This window comes from Halichoeres trimaculatus, unplaced genomic scaffold (genome assembly GCF_033239565.1).
Source record: "Halichoeres trimaculatus isolate MK-OKI-2021-1 unplaced genomic scaffold, fHalTri1.1 fHalTri1_scaffold_3, whole genome shotgun sequence".
Taxonomy (NCBI): Eukaryota; Metazoa; Chordata; class Actinopteri; order Labriformes; family Labridae; genus Halichoeres; species Halichoeres trimaculatus.
In genome coordinates this window covers 34,824,878-34,850,838 of record NW_027437181.1, presented here as the reverse complement: position 1 = coordinate 34,850,838, position 25,961 = coordinate 34,824,878, and the positions used below count along the sequence as shown (strand labels likewise).

Genomic DNA, 25,961 nt, shown 5'->3' with positions numbered 1-25,961 from the left:
ACCACAATACCATGTGACTTTACAGAAGAAGACAAGAGAAGAAAAATAAGCTTTTTTCACAGCAGAATTTTACCTATTTACAGCCTGGTTCAAAAAACATCTCTTGTCTGAATCACTTATTCCACTACTGACACACTGAACAGGGGGTGATTTTTTTTCTAACTCTGCAGTTTAGAGCAGTGGTTCTCAAACCTATTCTAGTGATGTACCCCCTATAATATTTTTTTTTCTTTCTTATTTGTTGCCAAGTGCCCCCTAATAAGCCCCAAACATTTTTGGTTAAACAAAGACATAAGCACAGCACTGTACTATTACTGTCTGTTGGATATAGGGATGCACAATATTGGATTTTTGCCGATATCCGATAATCCGATGTATCGAAACCCCTTTTGGTCGATACCGATAATCACCAGTTTGTTTCTTTTTTTCACTGTAAAGAAAGCTAAGTCTATCCTGTACTGGAATTTATATGTTACTCTTATTGTGACGATCTTATTTGTTTAAGAAACACACATAAAACAAGACAAAAAACATTTGATTTTACCATAAATAAGAAATGTATTATTTTTCCAAACTCAAGACATTCAGTATTGAAATACAGAAAAATAATTTCTTTAGATCACATGAACTTTAAATGTACAATGCATTTTTAAACATAACCAAGTTGCATTTGATTATTTTAGAGCTACTGTAACAACCTGGTGACAGACACAGAGCTCTGCAGTGCAAATAAATGAAGTGCTACATTTTATTTAAGGAGCTTATTTCTCAGATGGAAAACAATAATAATCCTAACTGAATAGCACCTTATCGGCTGTGACTATCGGCAGAAATTTTCATATCTGCCGATACCGATAAACGTGTTTTTAAGCTTTTATCTGCTGATACCAATATAGTGCCGATAATATTGTGCATCCCTAGTTGAATATAATACTCAGTTCATGAACTTAAACTTATGTTGGATTCAAACATTGACTGAATAAATAGTGTGAAGGAATTTTGCTTGGTTGCTACTTTTTAGATACACATGTTTGAATCTTGTGTACCCCCCGGAGTGCCCTCGGGTACCCCAAGGGCCACACGTACCCGCTCTTGAGAACTACTGGTTTAGATGACATTAAGACCACGAGATTGCCCAATCAGAGGCACAGCCCTGCTCACATGGCTGACGGGCGCCCTATAGCTGTATTTAAAGCCTTCACCACATCCAACATGGCCAAAATAGCCGAACTGGTTCAAAAATCTGTTTCAGACACAAACGGGTGATGTCAGTGAGACTACGTCCATAAATATACAGTCTTTGGTTGATTCTTGAAACAGTCAAAGTAAAAAAAAAAAATCCCACTCGCCCACTCATTACATGAACAGCTTAACAATACGTTTTTTTTCCTCTTCAGGTCAATTTGTTTTTTCATTTAAAGAAAACAGATCAATCCTCTGTAATAAATACATATCTAAGTACTACTGACCGAAAAGACTTCACATTTAAAGCAACACAAGATCAGCAGACGTGGGAGGTGCAAGTCATAGTCAGTGGGTTTGTCCGTACCCCAAAACCCACAACACTGCTACATTTAGGCTCAACTATTGCACCAGAAGCTAACACGGCAGCAAAAACAGCTGAGCAGAAGCTGCATGATGTGGGCTTTGCTGAAACAAATGGAAGTCTTTACCCCTTAAGACAGCTTAAACCTCTTCCCCTCTGCGGGACCTAAAAATAACCTGCGTCTGATGACTTAAATCCACAAATTTACAGCCAATCACAGTACAGCTCTTTGACGATGGTGCAAAAAACATGAAGTCACCTAACCACAAGGACCTAATTTCCTCACCCTAAATTAAATAGAAGAAAAATAAAGGTTTCTATCACAAAAACAAATATCCAGAAAGAGAGTCATTCCTTTCATTTTGATACGACATTATTCATCTTAAGCACACATTTTCTCATCTGCATTTAGTGGATAGATTCATCTCCTTTAAACCAATATTGAAATGTGGGCGCCAGCTGTTCCCCTGCATACTGTCTCTGGGTTTGGTGCACATTAATTTACCTCAGCCCTGTTTTCAGAATGAGAAGCAAATCCTTTTATCGTCTTATATGAGGCTTGACTCCCTCCTCAATCCTTTCCTTTCTTTCTTCCTCTCGCTCTTCCCTCAACCTCGCCTTTGGAGTGCACCCCCCCTCCCCTCTGCTTCTATTTCAATATCTCTGAAATCATAAAAATCCCTCAGCCATGTCCCATTTCTCTAAAGCGAATTTAATTCTGAGCGGACAGCCCGATGCGCTGTACATCAGGTAATGATGGATGCTGCTCAACATGTGAGGGGAATGTGCTGGCGGAGCAAAACCTCTCTACTAATTATTTTTCCAGCATAAGTGATGGAAACAGGCTTATTCTGTGTGTGGACTAACGCCATCAGAGAGCCTCATAAGTCAGGGGAGGGGGATTAATAATGGCTGTAATTTTGCTAAGGAAACATCTTTAACGGAGAGTGTGACAGTCCTTTGAAACACTGCAAACACCTACAGCAACGAGTAATCAGCGCTCATTAATTTCCTGTGACTGGAGAGAAGTCTGTAAGTAATGACCACCTCCTTCAACAACTCCCCTGTCAGCAGGGCTAGGCATATTTTCGTTATTTTTCTGGAACGCTAAAATATGTGGACTAACAACAAAATGATACTGCTGATACCTGTTGTCCTGATAGCCTGAATGCCACAGGACAAAACTGAGACGCAGAGGAAGAGTGAGGGTAAGGCTGTCAGCAAGGGGGTCATTCATCTAAAGCTACTGTGAGGAACTTTCTGTTTTTGTCAACGTTGGCGCCCCCTGTGGATAAAATAGGACATTTGTGGCAGGGATGTAACTATTCATGAAAAAAAAAAAAAAAACGTTCGGTTTTCTTGACGCAGTTTGAGGTGTGTGTCGTTCATGATTCATGTTTTTCTTTTTTCTTCATTTTACTACTCAGTTCGTGTGTGGTTAAAAAATAGACACGCGCAATGTGAGGCAAAGGAGTACAGCAGGACAGTTATTGGGAGAGGCGTGTGTGTTGTGTACATGGCAAGTGAAGAAGACAGAGTTAGAGCATGTGCCTGTGACGTATCATTTTGCTGTATGGGAGCACCGTGGATGTAAAATTAACTTAACCTCCTTAAATAGCAGCGAGTGCTGCAGTGAGCTCCTCCTCAATCCAAACACAGACAGGAGTCTCCTCCTGCTGCACCCAGAGCAGGCCACTGCATCCAAACAGATACAAACACACGCATGTCTCTTTTGAGTCACTTCTGCCAGCCCCCAGATAAAGGAGTGTTGATATTTTGAATTTTAAAATTAAAAAAAGTTTTTGTTTTTTTTTTAACCAAATTTCTATCCCTCCCATGTCATTCCTACTATACCCATGTCAATTACAAGCAAGTGGCTTATCATGCAAATTAGGCAATGGCATCATTTGGCATCATTTGGCATCATTTGGTGCCCTTTATCGTCTTTTAGGGACAGGGACTTTTGTCAGCCAATAGTGACTTTCCTTACTGAGGAGTAGAGACTGACATTTTTTCAGCAATCCCCCTGGGCATGGTATTCCTGTGGGATTCCTGTGGGATGGAAATCAACAACCATGGGATTGGGATGGTATAGGATAAACAATTAATGGGAGCAGACAGTAGCGGGACCCAATCAGGATGATAAAATATAATATGGGACATGCACCTGTAGTTTATTTCCAATAAGCCAACACTCTAGCGCAACTAAAAAAGAACTACATTTCCCAGAAGCCAACAGTAATGTAAAAAAAGAATGGGGAGAAAATCAAATCAAATTCAATGTATTGTCTACAAATTATAAGAAAGAAAAAAAAAATGGGATCGGAAAAGGAGTGGGAGTCATCCTGAATGGGAGTGGGATGGGAGTAGGGGTCATTTTACCAGGAGAGGGACAGGACAGTATTTTATTTATTTATTTATTTATTTATTTATTTATTTATTTATTTATTTTGTGGGGGTGGGATGGGACAGGTGTAAAAATCTACTCCTGTGTCACTCTCTACTGTGGAGTTGACATGTTGAAACTAGCAATGTTTCACTCAGCTTTAACCCGGAACGGTTGCAGTCCAGTACCGTGCAGATTTTCCGCAAGCTGCCACTCACATCAGCTCCAGATAGAAGCTGCGGCTCACTCCGTTGCCGGGTGCGGAAAGGGCACTCAAGAGAGTGGAAGCTCACGTAGGTTCACGTTCTTGTCTGGACTTGTGCAAGAGCTTTATTCCGGAAAAGATAGACTTCTTGCAGATTCTTTCCGTTGTGCCCTACGGCTCCCGCAACCGAACTCACACTGCGCACTAATGTGAGCCTACAACAGTGATTTTAATGATACGGATTACATGCAGAAGCCGCACCGGACCCGCACGGGATTCGGTGTGAGCCTGGGGTAATGATGTTTGAAATGGGATCTGCCTCATTCTTTCGGGTTTTACATGACTATATATCACATGAAAAAAGAAAACTGTTAATGGTAGATAATTGAAATTAATTGTATTCTGGGGTGTTAAAAACAATAACAATGTACGCCAAACCAAACCAAAAACCCAGACCACAAAAACATGATAACATTCAAACTGTGGATTCTGTGAATCATTCCATGCCTAATATGTAAGTCCTGTTTTCCTACCATAATAAAACAAATAAATTAATTAAAAAAAAATTTCATCATACTGTCTTTTAATTTTGAAGTGTAACATTCATTTCTACAGAGTGCTGTTAATTGTCTGGTCACACCATGGACTGTAGGATATATGGAAACAGTCTTTGTGACGTCACCCAAACAAACAAAAAAAATGTTGCTTTTAGTGACTACATGAATGAAACAGCAGGCATGAAGAACTCTGGATACAAAATGGCCACTAAAATCAGAAAACCTCAGCTGTCTGTGAACATCAGAAAAAGACACAACAAAACAGCATTGGAGGAGGTCAAAGGTCATTGTCCAGGAGTCATTGGACAGACAGAGACCAACCAAGAAGGACACCCAGCAACACCAAGGATTATTCCTGACCTTACCCAGAGGCAGGTGTGTGTGTTTGTGTGTGCCGTGCCATGTCAATCTTACCTGCCAAGCGGAGGGACCCAGAATTGTAGATGGCCTCGTCCCGCAGCTCCCTCACATGCACAGTGACAGCAGAGACAGCGTCTGGCCAGACTTCATCCGACACGCGGACCTGGAACTGATAGGTGCCGGGTGGAGCGTTCTCCTTGATGATCAGGAAGCCCGTTCGCTTGTTCAGGATGAAGTAACTGTGGGATAAAATACCAAGAGGTGTTAGGTAAATTAAATGTGGTCTTACATCTAATACCTTTCATTTTATCACACAAGCTGACCTCTCATCTTTACAAACCATCGCACAGTATCCTTAGAGCAATTTCCTATGTGTTTAGCCCTCAAGATGGAGTGGAGAACAGGGGCAATTGATGTGCAATTCCTGCTGGTAATGGTTCCAATCCAATCTTAGTGAATTCCCCCTGAGAGTTAATTGAAAGTTTTTATGGGTTACAATATTTTGTAATCTACAATGAGGCTGGAAGTGTAATTTGTGGTCAGACAATCTGATCCCCAGCAGGACAGACCAGCCTGTGAAAAAGTGTCCAAGGCTGGGTTGTGTATTGGTAACATCTAATTTCCCTGCTGGCAAACAGTGGCGTCACAGCATGGCTCAACATGAGCAATTATCTAATGGCTTTGTGCCGGAGGGGTCAAGCTGCTAAATCTATAGGACTGACTGCTGGTGTTGTACTGATCAGTCATTAGGCCGTGGCAGCCAGACTGCAGAGACAAGTCATTTCTGTTGTTTGCTCATCAAAGGTCAGCATGGTAACAAGCTAAGTGGAAAGAAATGCTCAGTATGACTGAATGATGGTTGACTAGAGGGTCAGAGACGACCAGACCCGACTTCGTACAGCATTATTACACATGAACTCTCTAACAATGCTGCTCAGTGTTGGTAAAAATGCACGGACTAATGCATGGACTTGTTTTTCCATCAATGCCAATGATCAGGTTCCTGCTTGAGCTTATTGTGAGTCTATAGCTGAGTCAGACAAGTCATTGTTATGGTCTGAAAGCCTTATTTCAGCCGCAGAAAGTTGTCTGTTTGGTGACCACTCTTCAACCCATTACTTTACACAGAGTTTGTTTTATTTGCAGAAATCAGAGGAGTGATGAAATCAGTGCATTCCTGGCACCGCGTTAAAAATGGGAATGCACATTTCTCACAAAACAATCAAACTTTTAGTTTAAACACCAGGCATTTTGTCTTTGTGCTAATACCATTTACATTCACTGTAGGCTGTAAATGACTTCTAAACATGACTGTTTGTTTTGATTAACATCTTGCGCCCTGACTGTTTTACATTTAAGGATGAACATAAACTCTCTGCTCAGGTGGTTAACCTGAAAGTATGAGTGCAGTTCAGTGCAGGACAGTGGTGGCAACTGCAGAGGAAGGAGCTAGAGAGCTCAGATAAACCAACAAACTGTCACCATATGAAGTGAGATGTGCAGAGTGCCTTCTGTCTTATTTATGCTAATTTGTGATGATCTCGATTTAACCTCAAAAAGATTGTTTAGCTCATGCACACATAATGAGAAATTCAAGACATTTCAAACCAAATTGGACAATTTGGAGGGACACCATATGTTCAGATTTTATCAATGGTAAGTGGATGATTGGATGGTTAATTAGCTGGTTTTTAGTGAAGCAAGAAGGTCTGAAGTGTGATGCTCCCGATATGTCATCCATCAATTAAGTTTGAAAAATAAATACACAAATAAATAAAGATTGTTTTTATTTATTGTATTTTTTCCATTTCTCTTACAAATCCAATGTAGAAAAAAATGTGACACAGTAATCAGAGAGCGACGGTGGACGTCATCCAGCAGTTTGTTTCTTTTCTGACTGCCATGTGGCTCTTTTTTTTCAAAGAAAAATCAAGTTCTGTTTCAGAGAAGACTGTGTGCCACCAGGAGAAATGCAGCGGCTGTTGCTCTGTTGTTCCAGAGCAGTGTGTGTCAGGTGAAAACTGGCATTTTCAGTATGGAAGTAAACAGACACCACTTGACTTCATAGATGTAAAAGGCAGGAACATAAATGTGAACATTATGCCCCAGAGCATAACCTCTTACAAAAACTGAATTCTTCTACAATATTGGAAAAAGCAACTCATGGATTACTTTCCCTGGTAACTTATTACATTTATGAAGGAGTACTTTTTTGGGAAAGTAACGAGTAACCATAATTGATTGCTTTTTTATAAGTAATCTCCCCATCACTGTTTGTAACTAGATTGACGAAGACTGATGACTGATGAAGTCAAATATTTTAGGAGGAACTTGCTTGAAGCACCAGAGTTCTACAGTTTAATAAGTACAGATTGTGATGATGCTAACGTTCTGGCACCAACTGAGTTTTTTGGAGAAGGAAAGTTGATTTTAGTCTGCTCTAACAAAGAAGTTTTCTGATTAAAAGAGCGCATCTGTTACAGTGAGGGGCATGCATATAAATCAGTGTTTGTATAGTTTATTTTTTTATAAGTTGTATCAAAGGAGGAGGTGGAAAGATTCACAGTATAATGTATTAAAGATCTGATTTTGGCATTCTTGGACTGAACCTTTAACACCTGGTAAAAAAAAACAAACAAAAAAAAAAAAACAGTGATTTGCTGCAAAATATGTGGTGCATTGACTTCTGCTGATAACCCTTGGAGGTGGAAGAATCAGAGTCCTTAAAGCACTCCTGTTAGCGGTCTGATATCAGCGAGTGGAGCTCCACTCACAGGAATAATCTTTGGAGGAAATCAGAAAGCAGGCTGAGGACAGTATATTCAGACAGCAGACACATTTACTTTGGCTTGTTATCAAGCCGCTGATTAAATTAACATTCATTTGATGGATGATTTACTCAGCCACCAACAATGTTTATCACTTAAACTGTCAAAAGCGGCAGTCAGAGCGTGTGTTAATAAAAAAGGCTGCTACTTGAATGTTTTGCACACTCCTCTCTGCTTTTGATAAATAACAGTTTGCAAATCTGTGAATAATGCTGACCTCAATGTGCAGCGAAATTTTCAGACTGTTCAGTCTGCTTTGTGAAATGAAAACAGTGGGAAAAAACAGTCCAGCTGTAGAGTAGAGAGGAGTGATGATGAGAAATTAAGACTCAATGAAATAGCTTGGTTTTAAAATCTGAGGCTGCTAAATGTACTCGCCTGAACTTCGTTAAGAACTTGGAAAACAAACTTGGGGGATATTCAGTTTTGATTAAAGTTCAGCTGGTTTATTTCACCTTTCAACATCGGTATTCTTGTTTGAGGCTTAGCTCATGAACACAGTTTAATAATGAACTCCCAAACTAAAGGTGTGAACCCGGAGGTCATGACACACTTTCTGACACAAATCAGCAGTAAAACAGGAATACTCTTTTCTGCTGTGTGTATCCAAAGATGTCTGTTGGACTTTTTCACTTATAACACAAAGTCCTGGCAATCCTCAACCACTGACAGTGGGTGAATATTTGCCAAACAAATGCATCTCTGTTGAGCAGAGATCACACATGTCCATGTGAGCTGTATGATTTACAAGCCTGATGCAGAATTAGGCTGTAAGATCCCTTTTCTGTTTGGTTTCCCAAAGGACTGGTTCCAAATGTCCAAGATGAAGACAAAGTGTTTCAAATACTCTCTGATCCTGTTATAGCATGTGTCTCACGCTGCATATTTCTTTGTTTTATTGTTTACTCAGTTTTCTGCTGTGAAGGAATTCACCTCAGCTGAACATAATAGAAGTGAGCAGAGACAATGCATAAGGGAGGGAGAGGGGAGAGGGGCGAATTAGACTGACTAATAGGCACAAAGACATGCAGGGAGGCAATTCTATTCGGTCCTCCTCTCCATGCTCCCCTTGTACAGTAAATGAGTTCATTCAAGTTTAATTACAGAGGAAATCCAAGGCAGCACCTCAGCAAATCAAATAATAAAGTGCTCGCAGTGACGACGGCTGTATCAACTCATTTTACAGCATATGCTGTGTAGATATAGGCAGCCACAGGGTCGGGTCTGATTTAGGTACAGCTCTACCAAATACCTTAAAGAAGGGGTATTAAGCTGTTTTTTAAGGCTTTATACTGTCCCTCTGGTAGCCCCACAGTAGCTTTGGAGTTTTAAAAATAATCCCTATTTTCACTCACTCTTGTGTTTGGGAAAACCCTGACTTCAGCCTCTGAAACGTTTTAGCTGCTGACTCTTTACATGACGTTTTCTGTTTTTTATACAGAAACACTTGGGGACTTAAAGTGCTGTATTTAGAATTCCAAGCCTGTATTTGGGGCATAACTGTCTTGTCTAGAAGCTTCTTTTGGTAGATCTCCACTGAAGCAGAGTCGGGCCGATCATCCAGTGTATTGGTTAATGCTAAGAGCAGAAGTGGAGCAACAGATGCTCATTTTATGAAACACAGTGAGCAGACTGAGCGGCACAACATGGTAGTCCACAACAATCATGACAACGGTACTGTTGTACTGTTGCATGCCCTTGTGCGATGTAGGGTGTGATGTCAGCTTTTCTTCTGAAAACACCGGCTTACTGTTTACACAGCGATGGTGGCGGCGTTTCAGAAAAATTCCACTCTAGAGACCGTTTTCAAAAGTTTGTGCTTTAGGTAGGCTAAAATGCTGTTTCTGGGGAAACATGAGGCCGAAAGGCAACAAAACTTTTGTTTTTCACTCTTAAGCCATGGTCGTGTAAACAGCCCCCAAGGCTCCCTGCAAAACAAAAGCCCTTCCCTCTGATTGGCCAGCCCTCTGGAGGCCTGTTTAGGGACAGCTATTAGAGAAAAATCTTGTGCAATTTTTTGAAATTCTTTATAAAGAACTGTTTCGGTCAAGGATTTGAACAAAATATAAATGTATAGCTTTCTAAATCTGCAGACAATTAGTCAGGACACCCAGCATTGCTACTGTGGTGGTATTAGCAGGACAGTATAAAGCCTAAAAAAAGCACTCTATCTTTAATTGTCAAGAGTATCACTGGCTGCTGAGAAAATGGCCACAACAAAATAGGTTTCCCAAAATCTACCTGCATTGCCAGTTGATTCAACATTGAAGTTTAAAACTCTGGGGTGACGTGTCTGGTGAATGGTGATTGGACTTAATAAACCCAAGGAGAACAGGTTTCAGGTTAAAGTTCTTAGTTGTACTGTAACACTCTGGTTTTCTGCAATGACTGGACTGTTGTGCTTTTTGTTTGTGGTGTATCTGTGTGACCAGTTTTTTATATGGTTACATTAAACAAATGTTCACCATTGCATCTGCAGTAATAACTGATGCTCTCAAAGAAAAGGCACCGTGAAAAAGTAGGACTGAACTGTAACAGGCTCTGGTTTGTGAGGAGTCAGCACAGCAGTGATCAGATGGTGAGTTAAACTTTTCCAGCTCAGCTCTACTCTAAATCAGCTCGAGATGAAACCTGACATGAAACAATAACACCAGTGCTGTATTCTGGCTGACCTTTGACCTCTTAAGCAAAAGGGGAAGTTTGTCACACTGGGACCAGTTCAGCTCTAGAGTTGGAGTCCCTGGGGAATTGTGAGTGTGTGTGTGTGTGTGTGTGTGTGTGTGTGTGTGTGTGTGTGTGTGTGTGTGTGTGTGTGTGTGTGTGTGTGTGTGTGTGTGTGTGTGTGTGTGTGTGTGTGTGTGTGTGTGTGTGTAAAAACATGTTTTTGTTGCCGCTTCACATGGAGGGCTTTTGACCAAATCCTCTGTGCACAGTAGCAAGAAAGCCTGCACCAAAAGCCAGAACATGAATTAGAAATTGACCTGAGAGGGAAATAAAGAAGGGAAAAATGCTGTTACAAGGACAAAAAAAAAAAAAAAAAAAGGCGAACAGAAAGAACTGTACGGCGGGAAATAACCTGTACCAATTAATGTGTTCTGACAGAAAAGAGTAGAAGTCAATGGAAAACAAAGTACACAATCAATCTGTCCCTGGAACATGCACTCATGTCTTAACAATAATGATGGAGTGAAGGAAGCTAATGCTGCCATCTAATTTTCTTCTGAAAAAAAATTATCCTAACGTGTTCTTTGACACTGTTAATAACTTACAACCAACCCCATGATTATCAGACTTTACTATCAAAGATTTCAAATAGTCCCCTTAGCTTTCTGTTGAATAGGTAGAGACCATCAAAGTATTTGAACTCTAGCAACATCCTGATACCCTAAATGCAAGTCTGTCTCATAGGTAATTATGTATTACTCCCATCCAACAGCTAAGAGGATCTGATGGAGCTGATTACAAAAACAAAACTGTCCTTTTGCCTGCTGGATATTTTACAGATCTTTGTGTTTTTAAAAAGGTTTTGCCTATTATTGGCCCTGCTTTTTTGTCCACTGTTAATTTGTCCCTGTCAGAAACTGTTATCTCCATCTTCCTCTCTGTCGTTGCGAGGACTCACCATGTTCCTTTGATCTGCCAGCCCATTTGTATGCTCTTTGATCAAAAGGTACTTTTAATTAACAATCCATGGTCAAATGTGGGCATGAACAGGGCGACATAAGAGAGTTGACCATGTCCTCATATTCTCAGGTTAGTCTGATCAAAAACGGAAACACTCCATGTAAGTATGTGTGTACATGTTTAGGGTTTGTATGCATTCTTTTATCAATAAAAATTTGTGTTCTGTCATCCATCCAACAGCCTGCAAGTACTTCCATGTGTTTCTGTCTCAAAAAAGGTTATTCATGTAGGTTCATTTCATGGGTTCAGGAACAGATGGGTGACGTCTCAGAGACCACATCCATATTTTATACAGTCTATGGTATTGGTGCCGTCTATGGCAAAAAAATGTACTCGTTGCAACTTTGTTCTGTTTATGCTTTTTTATGCTTTTTTAATGTTTATTAACCACATCAGGAGTTAACGCGTGGATTTATCAAATTACACAAAATTAGACAAATGAGAAAGGGACTACCCAAAAGAAAAAAAAAAAGACTGTGTAAATGTGTAAATGCTAAAGGGGATTCATCAGCTGAGTCTGTAAATGGGTCACAGTCTAAGCAGTAGCTTGTCTCACTCTGCTCCCTCTGAGATAATTCTGTCAGGGTGAAGTTTGTGTTATTTCAAGTCTAAATCAATCACAACACCAAAACACACACCATGCTGTGCAGCATGATGAGCTGAGAGGTGGAACATGGCTCAGACAGTGATTAAAAGCATCATCAGTTTCATTTAATGGGCTGGAACATCCCATAATATCACAGGTATACCTCCAATAACCAAACAGCAAAACCTTTAGTCAGCAAACCCTACAACCAACATGTTACTGTCTTCTGGTATACTGACCCAAGCAATGGACATCAGCACCTGTCACTGAGTTCATCTGTTGCTGCTCTAAAACAGTAATAACCCGTGTAGTGAGAAAACAATGATTTTAAGTTTTAGAACTTAAGTTTGCAGGATTTTAATCAACTTCCGTAAAGACCTAGAAGCAACCCACTACCAAAAACAGAAAATGAAAATGTGATGAAAAAATGAAGAAGTGCAGAAATAAATCAGGCGCACTGAGGCAGGATAACGCTGTAATTAGTTCTCATAGTTTTCTTTAAGGGGTGTGTCTGGCAAATACATTTTAGGCATTTGCATAAACAGATTTTAAATACAGCATCCCTAAATCGAAAGTCATAATTAAAGAGGAGGTATTGTGCTTCATTTCTGGTTTGAGGCTCCAAACAATTCAACAGTTAAGACAAAGGCTGAGATGCTTGATGCATGGCAATCTTTTAAAGAGGGAGCACTGAGTTTTAAAAAATAATATAAAAACAAAAACACAATACTGCCCCTTTAGTCTCGTTCCTACAGTCCCGACCCTTTCCTCTGATTGAAACTCCAGAGACCCGTTTGGATTGGAGTTGCAGGCTAGCCCCTCAAACATGTCATGGACCAGTTCGGGCACGTGTCAAACTCAAGGCCCGCAGGCCAAATGTGGCCCAGCCATTTTATGTGGCCCCCGAGAGCTTAAAAGGTCTGACTGTCTTATAATAAAATATTTAAAAGGGTGTGTTGACCATAAACTATGATACCCATAATACCTATGGATTATGTTGCCCTCGAAGTGACAGTATCTCGCCCAAGCAGCAACCTCTGGTGTAAGAAAATGAGACAATGCGGAAGTGCAACAATCTGCTGTTTCTCCAGTGTCCACTTGAGGCTGGCTCCAGAAGTACCAGACTACACATTCACACCAAGCCAGACAAAGATGTTTTTTCTCACGGGGGTGAATTTTTGCTAACTCCACAGTTCAGAGGATGTTAAGATTGCAAGCTCGCCCAATCAGAGGCACAGCTCAGATCATATGACTGTCGGGTGCACTACAGCTGTACTTGAGGCCCTTGCCACTTCCAATACGGCTGGAATAGGGAATCCTTCATTGTTGATCCCATCATTTCAGCAAGTCTCATGAAGATCTTGTTTTTGATGTATTATTATTATTATTTTAGTAGAAAGCACTGTTTTGACAGTTAACAGTTAGATTTAGGGATTTCTATCACATGAAATGTAGAGGTTAAAAAAATCTGCTCGTATTTGCTATAAACATCTAGCATAGTTAGGATATATCCACATTCAAAATACTGGAAAGCCTAATATCCTCTTTTAAGAGGAATCCAGTGTAGATATATGGTGGCACTTGACTTACCTTGGCACGTGTCCCTCAAAGACGTACGTCTTGTTGTCCCAGTCGTCAGGATCGGGAGAATAAACCTTTCCAAGCACTGTAGTTGGCATCCGACCTTCAGTAAGAAAAACCCAAATGATTAGCATTTTGAAAGACAAAAAAGCTTGTGTATTCTAAACAACAGCAAAAAAAGAATTATCAATCTTTACATCAGTGCATTGGTTTCAAATTGATTTACTTTAAAACAGTTTTTGAAAATAACATCTGTGTTAAATGGAAGAGAAAATCATGACACTGAAAAAAATCTAAACCATTAAAACTGACATCGGTTATGAGAAAAATTTGTGAAAACAGAAAGGCTAGAAAGCTGTCTGCATACACAATAATTAAAATCATGTACAGATGGCTGCTTTTTTGCTCCTCTTCAGCTCCAGACTTTGTGAACCATGTGGGGATTATTCTGACACTACCCTTCAAATATAAAAGGCAGACCTTGACATGCTGGTTTTCAGCCTGCTGTTTGTCTTTGACAAAAAAGTTACACTTTTCTGTTGTTGGCACTCCTGGTTTGTTATGTAAAGAGTAATATTTTCTATTTTACAAGTTAATGAGAAATAAGTTCTGATATTGAAAGAAACGTTTGTATTGTGTCAAACAGTGGTGTGAAGGTCTTTTATTATCTGGTGAGAAAGAGGGCAGAACTTGTTGAACAGAAATGTTGTGGCTAATGCCAAACTCTAGTTAAGTTTTATTTCTCTGGCCTCAGGTAAAGAAACACTGAAGCGGTTCTATCTTAAAATGGTGGTAGACAGACAATGATGCTGAGATTGCAGAGCTATTGGTTGTCTACCAGGATGTCCTGAAGACGGGGATGACCCTCTCACCTCTGTGACTATTGATGAAAATTTTCTTCTCCCCTGCCACATGTGCGTGATCGTTCTGGTCCCCGATGGTCACTGTCAGTGTGCTGGTCACAGTTTTGGCTGGTCGGCCACTGTCGCTCATGATGATAGGAATGAGGAACTCCTTCTGGCGCTCTCGGTCAAATGTCCTCAGAGCTGTTAGCGTAGCTGTGCCGTTGAGGTTATCCTGGAGGTAGAAGTCGTTGCTGTGGCGATACTCAGAAGGAACAGTGAAGTGAAAGGGTGGGCCGTTCTCAGTAGAGTCCCGGTCCACGGCTCGGAGGAGGGTGGACGTTTGGTTCATCCTTACTACCTAAACAAAAAGAGGGAGCATGAAGGGTCATAACCTGTGATGACTTTATTTGCTTTTCTGTCACAGGTCTTCAAGCTCTTTCACAGATGCATCACTTTAGTGTTTCCTATAGGTTTTTATCATTGTTAACGTCCTGTTTGTAGTGTTTCTTCATGTGTGTCAGTAGTAAGCTTTATAGACGGGCTTTGATACGTCTATTGGCTTCGTAAGTAAAGTAATGCCAAATTTTGCCCCACGCAACGGCTTTTTTGACAAGCTGTGGCCGGTTCACAGGAGCACTGGAACTTGAAGTCATGTCTGTAACTCAGTCAGTACATTTACATACAGCTTAAGAAATCAAACTGTGAGTTGGTCAGCACGAGATCAGATGATTAAGATGCGCAATAACACCTTTGTCAGACTGAAAATGGCCAAGCATAGCTCAATTGATGAACGCAGATAATACTGACTCGCTGTCTAATTTCACAACAACACAAACACTTTGGAAAGAGAGCAAGTCTCTACCCACTTCAGAGAGGAGAGAGGACCCAGCTCGGAGGCTGCAGACTCAAAAGTTGCCTGACTCAAAATGTCTCTGATTCAGAAGATTAAAAATGCCTTGGAGTATCCATACTTTCTCAGTATCGGTATATTGTGCAACCCTACTGTGTACTGCCTTGTTTACAGTTCAGTTAGGAACTTGCACAGCAATAACTACATCCTTGCCTAATGCCTTGATAAATCTCAGTTTCACCTTCAAAACAGGATTACAGACTTCACTCACCCAAAGAAGAAAAATATTATCTTGCAAATAACAACACCAGGATGCTGACTTGTAAAAGCAGGTAAAAATGTAAGCTTTGACAGGTCTGTCTTTAACAAGAGAAGAAAAGAACTTTCACAATTTTGAGCTTGATTCATGAAAGCAACTGGACTAGTATAGTTCTCTCCTCTGAGAGGCTTCTTCAGTTCAGTCTGGCAAATAATGCTTGACAATATAAGGCTCCAAGGGTCTTTAGTCTTCTAGAGAGTAACATGGGGGCATTAGCATTAGGGCTAGGTATTGCTGAGAACCTCACAATTTGTTTTGATTTCAATTTTGATTCTTAAGGTTGCGATTCGATTCAATTTCAATCAATTTGATAGTCATCTAAATGGTTCAATTATCGATTTTCATGCCCCATGTGAACATACATTGTATGTCACCTTACGTTTTGGAGCAGTATAACAACCAAAACTTTCGACTTTAAAGCTGAAGGATCTGGCTTTATACTGCTGCTGCTTTGGCTGCCATTTTTTTGTTGTTTGGTCTCTCGTTGCCCTTGTCCACACAGCATGAATAACCCCCCCCCCAGCGGATCAGCAGATTTGCTGAATTAAAATTGAATTGGGTGAGGTGATATTTGCATTATTACACCGATTCATCAATACTTTTACCCACCCCTAGTTAGCAGAGTTGCTAACTGAGTTCCTGGAAGTCGTTGGGCTCTCTAGTTGTCTGTGACAGACAGTCATAAGCACAGTCGCGAAGATGGTCTGACCTGCTTGGACAGAGAATGCAAAACTGCATGGCATGTTGGAGACCAGAACCTGGATTCTTCAACACCTCAAACTAATTTTTGAAGTTCCACCCCCCAGTCTGTATAAAACTGAAGAAGCTTTTTGAAGGAGAGGCAAAACAAGAACTTTACCAAGTCCTGTTGCCCTTATTGGACCAAGCATGATATAACCATGGTTAAACTGAGAAACCTTACTGACATCTTTAACAATGTGTGTTTGTTGGACGGGATTGGATTGCTCCAGGGGTTTCCGTTTGGATTGGCTGTCATCCAAAGAGCTGACCACTCACTTACCCCTGCTAGCTTCTTCTTCTGTTGTTGATTTCTAACAACAATTTAGCTTTTACAAACACTCCCAACTTCTCTATCTGAACACACTCATGAGGAAGATGCCCCTGTGTGGTTGGACCTGCTTCCATTATTTGATTTAATGATGAAGACCATTAGTGAATGGGCATAAAAACTTACACCCAGGTGAAAGAAAAACCTCAGCCATCAATCTATATGCTTGCCAGTGCCAGTGCTATAAATCTGTAATGAAGCACATCCATCTGTTCCAAATTTTAATCCAAAAAATCAGGATGGAGAAAAAAATAAACTACAGCCTCAAGGCTTTCAAACAGTCAAAACACAGACAGTCAGCATCACATAAGCTGTGCTCACTTTGGATACTTTAAATCTTTGGAGAAAACTTAGTCAGGCCTACCTGTGGTCCAGCCACATTCTCAAAGATGACCGGAGCATATGCAGCTTCAAACTCTGGTCCGTTATCATTTACATCCAAGAGAGGCAGCTGGACCGTAGCGCTGCCTGTTAGAGGTGGAACCCCGCGATCCGTTGCGATGACGACCAGGTGATGCTGAGATATCCTCTCCCGATCCAGAGGCCGGGCCACCGACAGCAGCCCTGACTGGTCGATGGTAAACAAGCCCTCAGGATCTGAGTCATCTGACAGGCTGTAGGTGATCTCGCGGTTCTGCCCCGAATCAGAATCGCTAGCCACTAAGCGTGCCACGCTGGTTCCCACGGTGATGTCCTCGGGCAGTGGAGCCAGGGCCAGGAAGTGTGGGATGAAGACAGGAGCATGGTCGTTGTAGTCCTCCACCTCCACCACACAGTGCAGCAGGCTGGAGAAATCCAAGTCTTCAACCTGAAACAAGAGCCAAACAAGTACACCAACATCAGTATTTAAATATATTCACATGATTAAATAACATCATCTTTAACACATCAGTCATACTGAAAAATATCAGCTTCATAAGGCTGGAAAGGATGACTGTGATTGGCTTTTTTAATATTTGTTCCAATCAATGACTGACGACATTAAATCAGTCCACAGATTTTCACAGAGCTCAAAGAAACTCAAAGAAGAAACCAAATTGATAATTTAACATAAAAAACAACAACAAACAATTCTTATAACAAAACTTTGTAAAACATAAACAGATGATCACCTTGGGTCCAGTTTTCTCTAAGGAAAAAAAAACATGTACTGGATCTGTAAAGTCTTTGTGGTTCTTCACAGAACGTGTTTGTTTCTACTGAGTTATTCTTTGGCAGCAAATTGGCAGTGAGTTGACAGAATAAGAAAAACTTTACATCACATGTTTCCCGATGCCTTTAAAAAACAGTTCAAAGAAATGCCCTTCAGTTGTCAAAAGAAGCATTCATAGAAATGGGACGGGTAATAACTCCAAAAATCAGGTCCTTTTTTAATGATGCTACAGTGAAGGTGAAAAATTTCATCATTCACCGATGAAACATGAAATTATTTCATAACAAGTACAACAATTTCTGACTTGTATTCAGGTTTATACTAATGTTTGGCCAACAATCCGGCAATCAGATTTTTAAGCCAAATTTTGTTGTTCCCTCTTGTTTCTGAGATTTAATGTTCACATTGATGACACTCAAAACTAAAAATACACATACACATATTAACTCCTGCCAGGGCTTTCACCTAAAGACAAGCAGAAATGTTAGACATACTCCGCAAACAAACAGTACTGATGAACCAGTGAAAGAAAGATCTTTCACTTCTTTAACCCTCAGTTATAAAACATCGAAACATAAGCAATGGGAGAAATGTATCACTGAAACACTACTAGTTGCTGTAACTAGTGTATTTCACATTTAACCACCTTACAAAAAATACATATATATGTTACTTGTAACTTTGAGGCAAATAAAAATACAAGAGGATATGAATCATCTACTAAAAACATTTTTATGACCGATAAAAGGTAAAAAGCAGTACTCTTAGGTGCACAACAAAAAATGACTACAGATATCAAAACAGTCAGCACACAAACTCTCCTCTTTTAATTTTTTTTTAACATGGGTAGCTAGTTTTAGCACCAAGCTTTCATCAGCATTGCTGGTAAAGAACAGACTGGCCACTTCAATGTAGGCGAATTATCAGAGTTTTCCAGAATAAAACTGTACATGAAAAATCATCTTAACAATACCTGCTGTCAGAAGGGGTGCCGCCAGGGAATTTGGGCCCCATTAAAAGAAATATTGTTGGGCCACTGTATAGCTAGCCATAAGGCTGGCAAATAAAAAAATTAAGACTGTGCATTTTCATATTTTTGACTATCATTTCTCGTATTTGTGAGAAATGAAAAGAAGAACACTGAAATTAGATTCATTTATTTACTGAAAGACTGATTCAATCTAATTATTCTTTTTATCTATTAAAGATTAATTCAACACACAGCTGCTAACCCTCTGTAGTGAGAACTGGGGCTGGTTCAGGGGTAGGGGGCTGAAGGGGCTTACAGACTGACACAGCTGCTGCTCCTGCTTGACATGTCTGTTCAAACATGCATCATTTTAATGACGGGGTAACTTATTAAATATGGGCAGGTGCTAAAAGTGAACATTGAAATGTAAAAGCCCAGAGTTTTCTTCAAAAAAAATGAGCTAGGAGCAAGGTAAGCTAGCTTAAAAAACACATAGTAAGAAGGAAACAACAACAGGATATTGTTCCAGAACTTTCCCTCATGAACCAACCCACCTTGTTAGTGGAAAAACTGGGTGACATATTGTCGTCCCTAAGCTTCTCGCTCAAGCCTAGTCTTTTATTTTTCCTCTTCTTTTTTGGCTGCCCAACTTGTGCGGCATTTTGCCGAGTGTCTCTGGTCGGACTGAAGATGCACTGCGCTGTGTGTGACAGCTCAGTTGCTTCGCAGGAGCCTCGAACTAATTAACAGAGCTTCACCGCACAGCACAGTGCACCTGCTAGGAGGACTGAACCATTTTACGTTAAAAGGGAGGGGGGGGTTAAGAAATGTTTCCAAAAAAAAAACAAATTATCGTAACGTTACCAGTAAATTGAAATAAATAATATATATCGTTGGTTATTAACTAACAACATTGTATCATATTATTTTTGTCAGTATTATAATTTTATTAGAGGTATTTCTAGGCCTCTGCCAATGACGGGCTCCTAGAATTACCCTCCCACCTTCGGCACCCATGGTTAGTCAGTGAACTCAACTTAGCATAAAAATGGACCAACATAAGTCAAAAATCAAAAGCCAAAAGGAAACAAAATAACAAAATGCAAACAGTAAATTATTGAACAAGAACAGATTTTCATACAAGTTATAACTTTCACTCAAACATGATGGAACACTCAACGTTGAGTCCTTTAAGGTAAAAACAGTCTGGACAGAACCCTGTCAGTTAATGGAAGATGATATAAAAGTAGAGGGAGAGTAAAGCTGGTATGTATAATGTCCACAACCTATGAACAAAGCCTAAAGACAAAGTCTTGAAGAGAGCGGCGACAGACTACGATAATTAAGTACTTACAAACTGCATATGAAATGTTAAAAGAACTCCACCATAGCAACAGAGCTCGACTCATGCATAAAACATTCAATAACAATTTATGCATTTCAAACAGCTGCCCCAAAAAGACCTTGATTAAAAAGGTAGTAAATACATAGTACACAAATCAAATAACATTAAATACATGAAAGTCTTTGTAGGACACTATAAAACAACAGGTTATGACTACCTCAGAGTGTTAGTATCCGTTGAGAAGGAACATTGTGCTCAGCAAACACACACAGAGGCTGATGATCATTCTGGTGTGAGCTTTCTGCCTCATTAAAAATCACTTTTCCCATTTTCGAGGTGAAGGATGAGAATATAATGGCATGCTGTAGTCTGTGAGCAGGTAGGAAAACTGTCCACTGTCAAGATTGGTGAATCTCACCACCTCCACACTTATCCAATGGTCAGTAGCTCCTGAGCCCAGTGCTGCAAAAACACTGACCCTGCTGCAGCTCATGTTAGCTCACCAGACCAAGGAGGATTCACTCTGTTCAATCAGCCAAGACTTTATTTTAAATCACAACCAGCTCCTGAGTCTGTCAGACTTAACAGAGTTACTGTGAGGTGTTGAAGATGTGCTTCCATGTCTAGATGTCCATAATGTCGATAAATGTGTACGATAAGAGCACTGAAGCATAAAGTAAAGGTTATTAAATTCCTTTATGATGCAGTAACTCTGTTTGTAATTAGAAACCAGTAACTGGAAGTGTTCAGAAGTTTTTACTGACTCTGAACACCACCTTCGGGCTTGATCTAATCTGTCATTGGGCGAGAGGTGGCCCTTGACAAGCTGCAGGTCAATCACAGGGCTGACACACATAGACAAACAACCAGATTCACTGAAGTTCATCACAGAGTCCTTGGACTGTGGAAGAGACCAGATGGAGGTCATGCACAGGGAGAACATCCAGAGAGGCCCCTTCCAGGGATCAGCAGTAACCACCAGCCATAAATGTTACACACCTTGTGTAGTTCATGGCTATTTCCAAACAGAGCCACACACATTAAAAGTTGAAAAAGTGGCCTTGTTAAGCTCTAAAGTTGTTGTTTCTAACTGACATATGGCACCTTCTGTTTGATGGCTTTCTAAGCTTCCTCTGCAGCTTCACAATCTTCATCTGAGCCTTTGGCAGACGGGCTGACAGGTTGGTTTGAGGCAGTGCTGAAGAAAAATAAATAACTCTAAGATCAGAGCTTATGAAACGTCCCAAAACCTCCACCATTTTCTATTCCTTTCAGTATTTTTCATAACTTCCCAGGGGCATGTTGTATGTATACGTACCAAACTCTGAATATCTGTAAAAAAACAGAGTTATGTTTCTGAAACCACAAATCAGACATGAAAGCGGTGCACCCTTGAACCAGCCTCTTTAACTGATTCACACACACTACAAGTCATTTCCAAGCGAAGGCCACTAAATAAAAGTGAAGTAAAACCCACAAATGAGAGGAAAAGACATGTGGTGTGAGGGTAATTTGAACGGCTCCCACATACCTTCAGTGTGAGATTGAACCTCTGCTCGCTGTGTCGCTCATAGTCCAGGCGTTTTTTCAGCCTCAGGGTGCCACGCTGCTCTTGCTTGTGACTGACCACGTAAAACTTCTGCTCCTGGTCTCCAGCAACAACACTGAAGGTCAGCTGAGCGTTTTCTCCTGTGTCTCTGTCCTCTGCAGCCAGCTCCAGGACCTGAGAGAGGGAGATAAAAACGCAGTGAGTAATAACCAAGGCTCAAATGTTGAAATCTGTTTGAAGAAAGCCAGCAGAAATAAATTCAATCTGTTTTCATCCAAATAGAATGACAGTTTAAACATTAATATTTCAGAAAACCGACTTTCATTTTGTACTTCTTGAAGTGTTCTCTTCATGGAGTAAAGGGAAGTAGAAACTAATTATAATGGCATTTTTTTAAAAGAATTTTTCTATCAGTAGTTTACATCTCATCATCACAAACATATTTAAAAAATGTTTGGTTTTTTTATTAAAAAAAACAAGGAATGAAGCTTTTTTTTTTTTTTTTTTTTAAATCAAAAGCAGCTTTTAAAGTGCCCACAGAAGAAGGAACTTACCAACCTTTTTGGACAACATGTCTGTTTTGATCAGGTCTCTTAAAAAGAGTGAGTATGATTAATTCATGATTGAGTCAAGATTTTGAGGGTCTAAACTCCAGATGAGGGGAAAATTGATTCAACCCAGGGCATGGTTCAGAGCTCCCTACTAATTGGTCCAACAGGCAGGTGAAAGGTATAGAAGATGTGTGAAAACAGCATAAGAGCTGGTTTGTTTGCTGGGTGCAAATGGCTGCTTTTTATTTAATGCCAGATATTAGGAATAGAGCCGTAGTGTTTCATACAAAGAGAGTATTTTCCTTTTACGTATACTTTTTCTAAAACTCCACTTTTGCCAGCAAGTAATGACTTTTCCTTAATCGATAGATCAGCAGAAATGCAGCTTTATGTTCGTAGGAGAGTCTCGGATCAATTATCCGACCCCCCAAAAAATAGACAGGAAAAAGTGTTGAGAGGGAAATGTTGCTGATTCAAACCCTTGGTCCAATCTCACAATAAATCTCTGAACTGCTGAATGAAATTAAAGAGACTGTGAGGAATTTGAAACTGATCTTGAAAAAGACTCCCTTCTAGGTATATGCCTGATTGTAATCCAAACTTTAAAATTAGATTATGAGCACCAGTATGGGTTATTTCTACATGATCATGTCGAGCAGGACTGGATTGTTTTATGGCACGTCCAAATCTCCATGTCAACACTGCACCTGCTGATGACGTTTGGCAGAGAGAAGAGAGATCTTTGTTTTTCTCTACTAAAAACGATTTCTGTGATTAATTTTGTCGTGATGGTGGACACTGGAGCCTAACTGTCAGACAGAAAAAGGACAGAAGAGCAGAAGAAAGCTAAAAGGGAGAGTGATACAGCCCGAGCTAAAGGCTAACAGAGGGGCTAATCTGTTTGTGCTAATGTTTGCTGTTTCAAACTTGAGAGTCTATCAATAAAATGAAGAGAGAGGTTACATTAGCCAGCAGCGCTAAATTTAGCTGCCGACTAAACTATGGTACAAACTGACAAAGTTTACTTGTTGTCATGTTTCAAACAAAAGTGCTACATAACTGTTCGTATATCTGACCTTGTCACATTGTACTTGGTAAAAAGTTGTTTTGATTGGATCTCCATTCACTTCCAAAACTAACACACACCTTGTTAAAAGTCACATCCTCACGACAGTGTGCATGAGACTCTGGGCCAAAAGGTGGCGCTGCAATCCAGTTTAAAACAGACCCTCCTCACCGAACATTTAAAGGGACTAAAAGTTAAGACAACAATGCTTCCAGTTTTTGTCAACTTGATCAATAAATAATGGAAAAGGCTAAAATGTGATCAGGTATTTCAAATCAATGGTCACAGTAAATCTAAAATAGCTGACAAAATGAACACCGCTTCGAACATTTTTTTTTGTTGTTGTTCAGTGTTCGACTTACTGCTGCGTAGATGACAGCGCTACCCCTCTGACCACTCTCAGAAAATAAAACCATGGCTCTCCTCCAACTTTCTCAAACTCATCAGCAATAAAACTGAGGTTCTCCATATTAGTAACAAATCCACCCTTACAAAATCCAACAGTTTCACCAAAACCAATGATGACTCCTCCATTTCTCCCTTCCCTCAGGTAAGTGAATCAAGGCTCACTTCAGAGAGACCTCTGTCTGCATCCATCTACCTAACATTTATTGCCTCCGCTCGTCCCTCTCTACATACAGCACCTCCACTCTTTTTCACATCCTGCATCGACTACCGCAATCCTCTTCTCTTTGGTCTACCTCTCAAGGCCCCCCAAAAAACATTCAACTTGTTCAGAGCTCTGCTGCCCCATCATCACCAGATCACCCTCCAGGAATCACATCCCTTCTGTCCTTCAGCAGCTTCACCAGCTCCCGGTCAAGTACTGCATCAATTTCAAGATTCTCCTCTTCACTTTATGGCCAACCATAACCTCGCTCCTCCACACTGCTCTGAACTCCTGCACATTGACACACCCACGCACTCTACCAGGTCCTCTTCTTCTATTCTCCTTACTCCAGAGCTATAGCTGCCCAATACCCCCCACATCTGGGACCTCCCCCCAGTGGACATCAAATCCCTTCTCAAAACACCTTTTTACACTTGCATATCCACTGACTCTCATTCCACAAACCTCTGAGCATACTGATTCTATACACCATAAATATTGTATTGATAATATGTTGGATCTATTATTGCCCTGTTATTGTTTTTAACTCTTGATTGTAAGGTGACCTTGTGAGTTATGAATGGCGCCTATAAACACAAAGTATTTTCATTGTGAATAACTGCAAAGCACAGTTCATCACTAAGAGTGAAAAGAACAATGAACCCTCTTCAGCTCGCCAAGAGATCATGGTTCATATAGTGACTACAATTTAGAAGTTGTGCAGTTCATGGATATGGTACCTTGCTCAAGGGCACCCAGACTGTGCACCTGATATCTGCTGACACCTCTTCAACTATCAGCCTAGACTTGAACCAGCAACCCTGTGGGTACAAACCTAAGTCCCTATTGACTGAACTACTGCTGCCTAGTCTAACAATGACAGCAAACAAAGAGTAACATGCATGTACATGCATATCCAAGGTTTATCACAGCATGTCCTTGTGACTGTTCAGTTATTATGATGCATCTTTTGTCTACTGGAATAAAAGATGCACCGAGCGGTAGAGTTAGAGTGTTTTGCAAATAATGATGGAAAGTGAAAAATATTCCATATAGGTGATAAACTGTGGATTGAAATTTTCTTTTTCTTTTTTCTTTTTGGGGGGTGTCAAGGATTAATTGTACTGATATCACTCCTAGATAATAGAAGAATACCTGGACAGGTGAGTTCCTCCTAACCTACCTGAGCATTGGGCTCTGCACTCTCAGAGATCCTCGCCACACAGGAATGGTCGGTGAATCTTGGAGCGTGGTCGTTCACGTCCTTTATTTTGATGGTAGCAGTTCCAGTTCCTGTCATCCCTCCCCCGTCTCGAGCCTCCACCACCAGCAGGTAGGACTCCACCTGCTCTCTGTCCAGACCGCCCATGGCAACAGTGATAGTTCCTGTGGTGGGATTGATGGTGAACATCTCTGAGAAGGTAGGCAGTCCTCCCACCTCAAGGTTAGTGGCATCTAAACTACCCAGAATCCTGTAGGAGAGCACAGCATTCTGCCCCACAGCTGAGTCGTCCAGGTCCGTGGCTGTCATCTCCATCACAGACGTCCCCGCCACAGAGTTTTCAGCAACTTCTCCGTGACAGCTGGGGGCGCATGTGAAGATGGGCGCATTGTCATTAATGTCCCACACATTGATGATGACGTCTGTGAAGCCGGTGAGACCTTCACCGCCCTCGTCAGTAGCCAATACAACAAAACGCCACACGGCTCGCTCCTCGCGGTCCAGTGTCCGCTGGGCGTAGATCTTGCCTGTGACCTCATCAATAATGAATTCACTCTCCGCACCCTGGCCATGGAGGGAGTAGCGCAGAGCCTCCTGATCAGCATCCTTATCTGGGTCGGAAGCTGTTACCTACAACATCAAAGGCACAGCGAGACAGAGAGGGTGATGAGAGCGTAAT

At 40.7% G+C, this 25,961-nt stretch overlaps 1 protein-coding gene across 1 annotated transcript in view; it reads right to left on the bottom strand.

The window, feature by feature from the left end:
• LOC141787560 (neural-cadherin-like) overlaps positions 1-25,961 on the bottom strand; it is a 477,836-nt gene that overhangs the window by 187,229 nt on the left and 264,646 nt on the right. Inside the window, exons 19-24 of the mRNA XM_074666057.1 lie at positions 25,244-25,912; positions 21,816-22,007; positions 17,181-17,624; positions 14,606-14,936; positions 13,743-13,836; positions 5,109-5,293 (exon numbers count right to left, since the gene is read on the bottom strand). Coding sequence (XP_074522158.1) covers positions 5,109-5,293; positions 13,743-13,836; positions 14,606-14,936; positions 17,181-17,624; positions 21,816-22,007; positions 25,244-25,912 — 1,915 coding nt within the window. The remainder of the gene's footprint in view (positions 1-5,108; positions 5,294-13,742; positions 13,837-14,605; positions 14,937-17,180; positions 17,625-21,815; positions 22,008-25,243; positions 25,913-25,961) is intronic.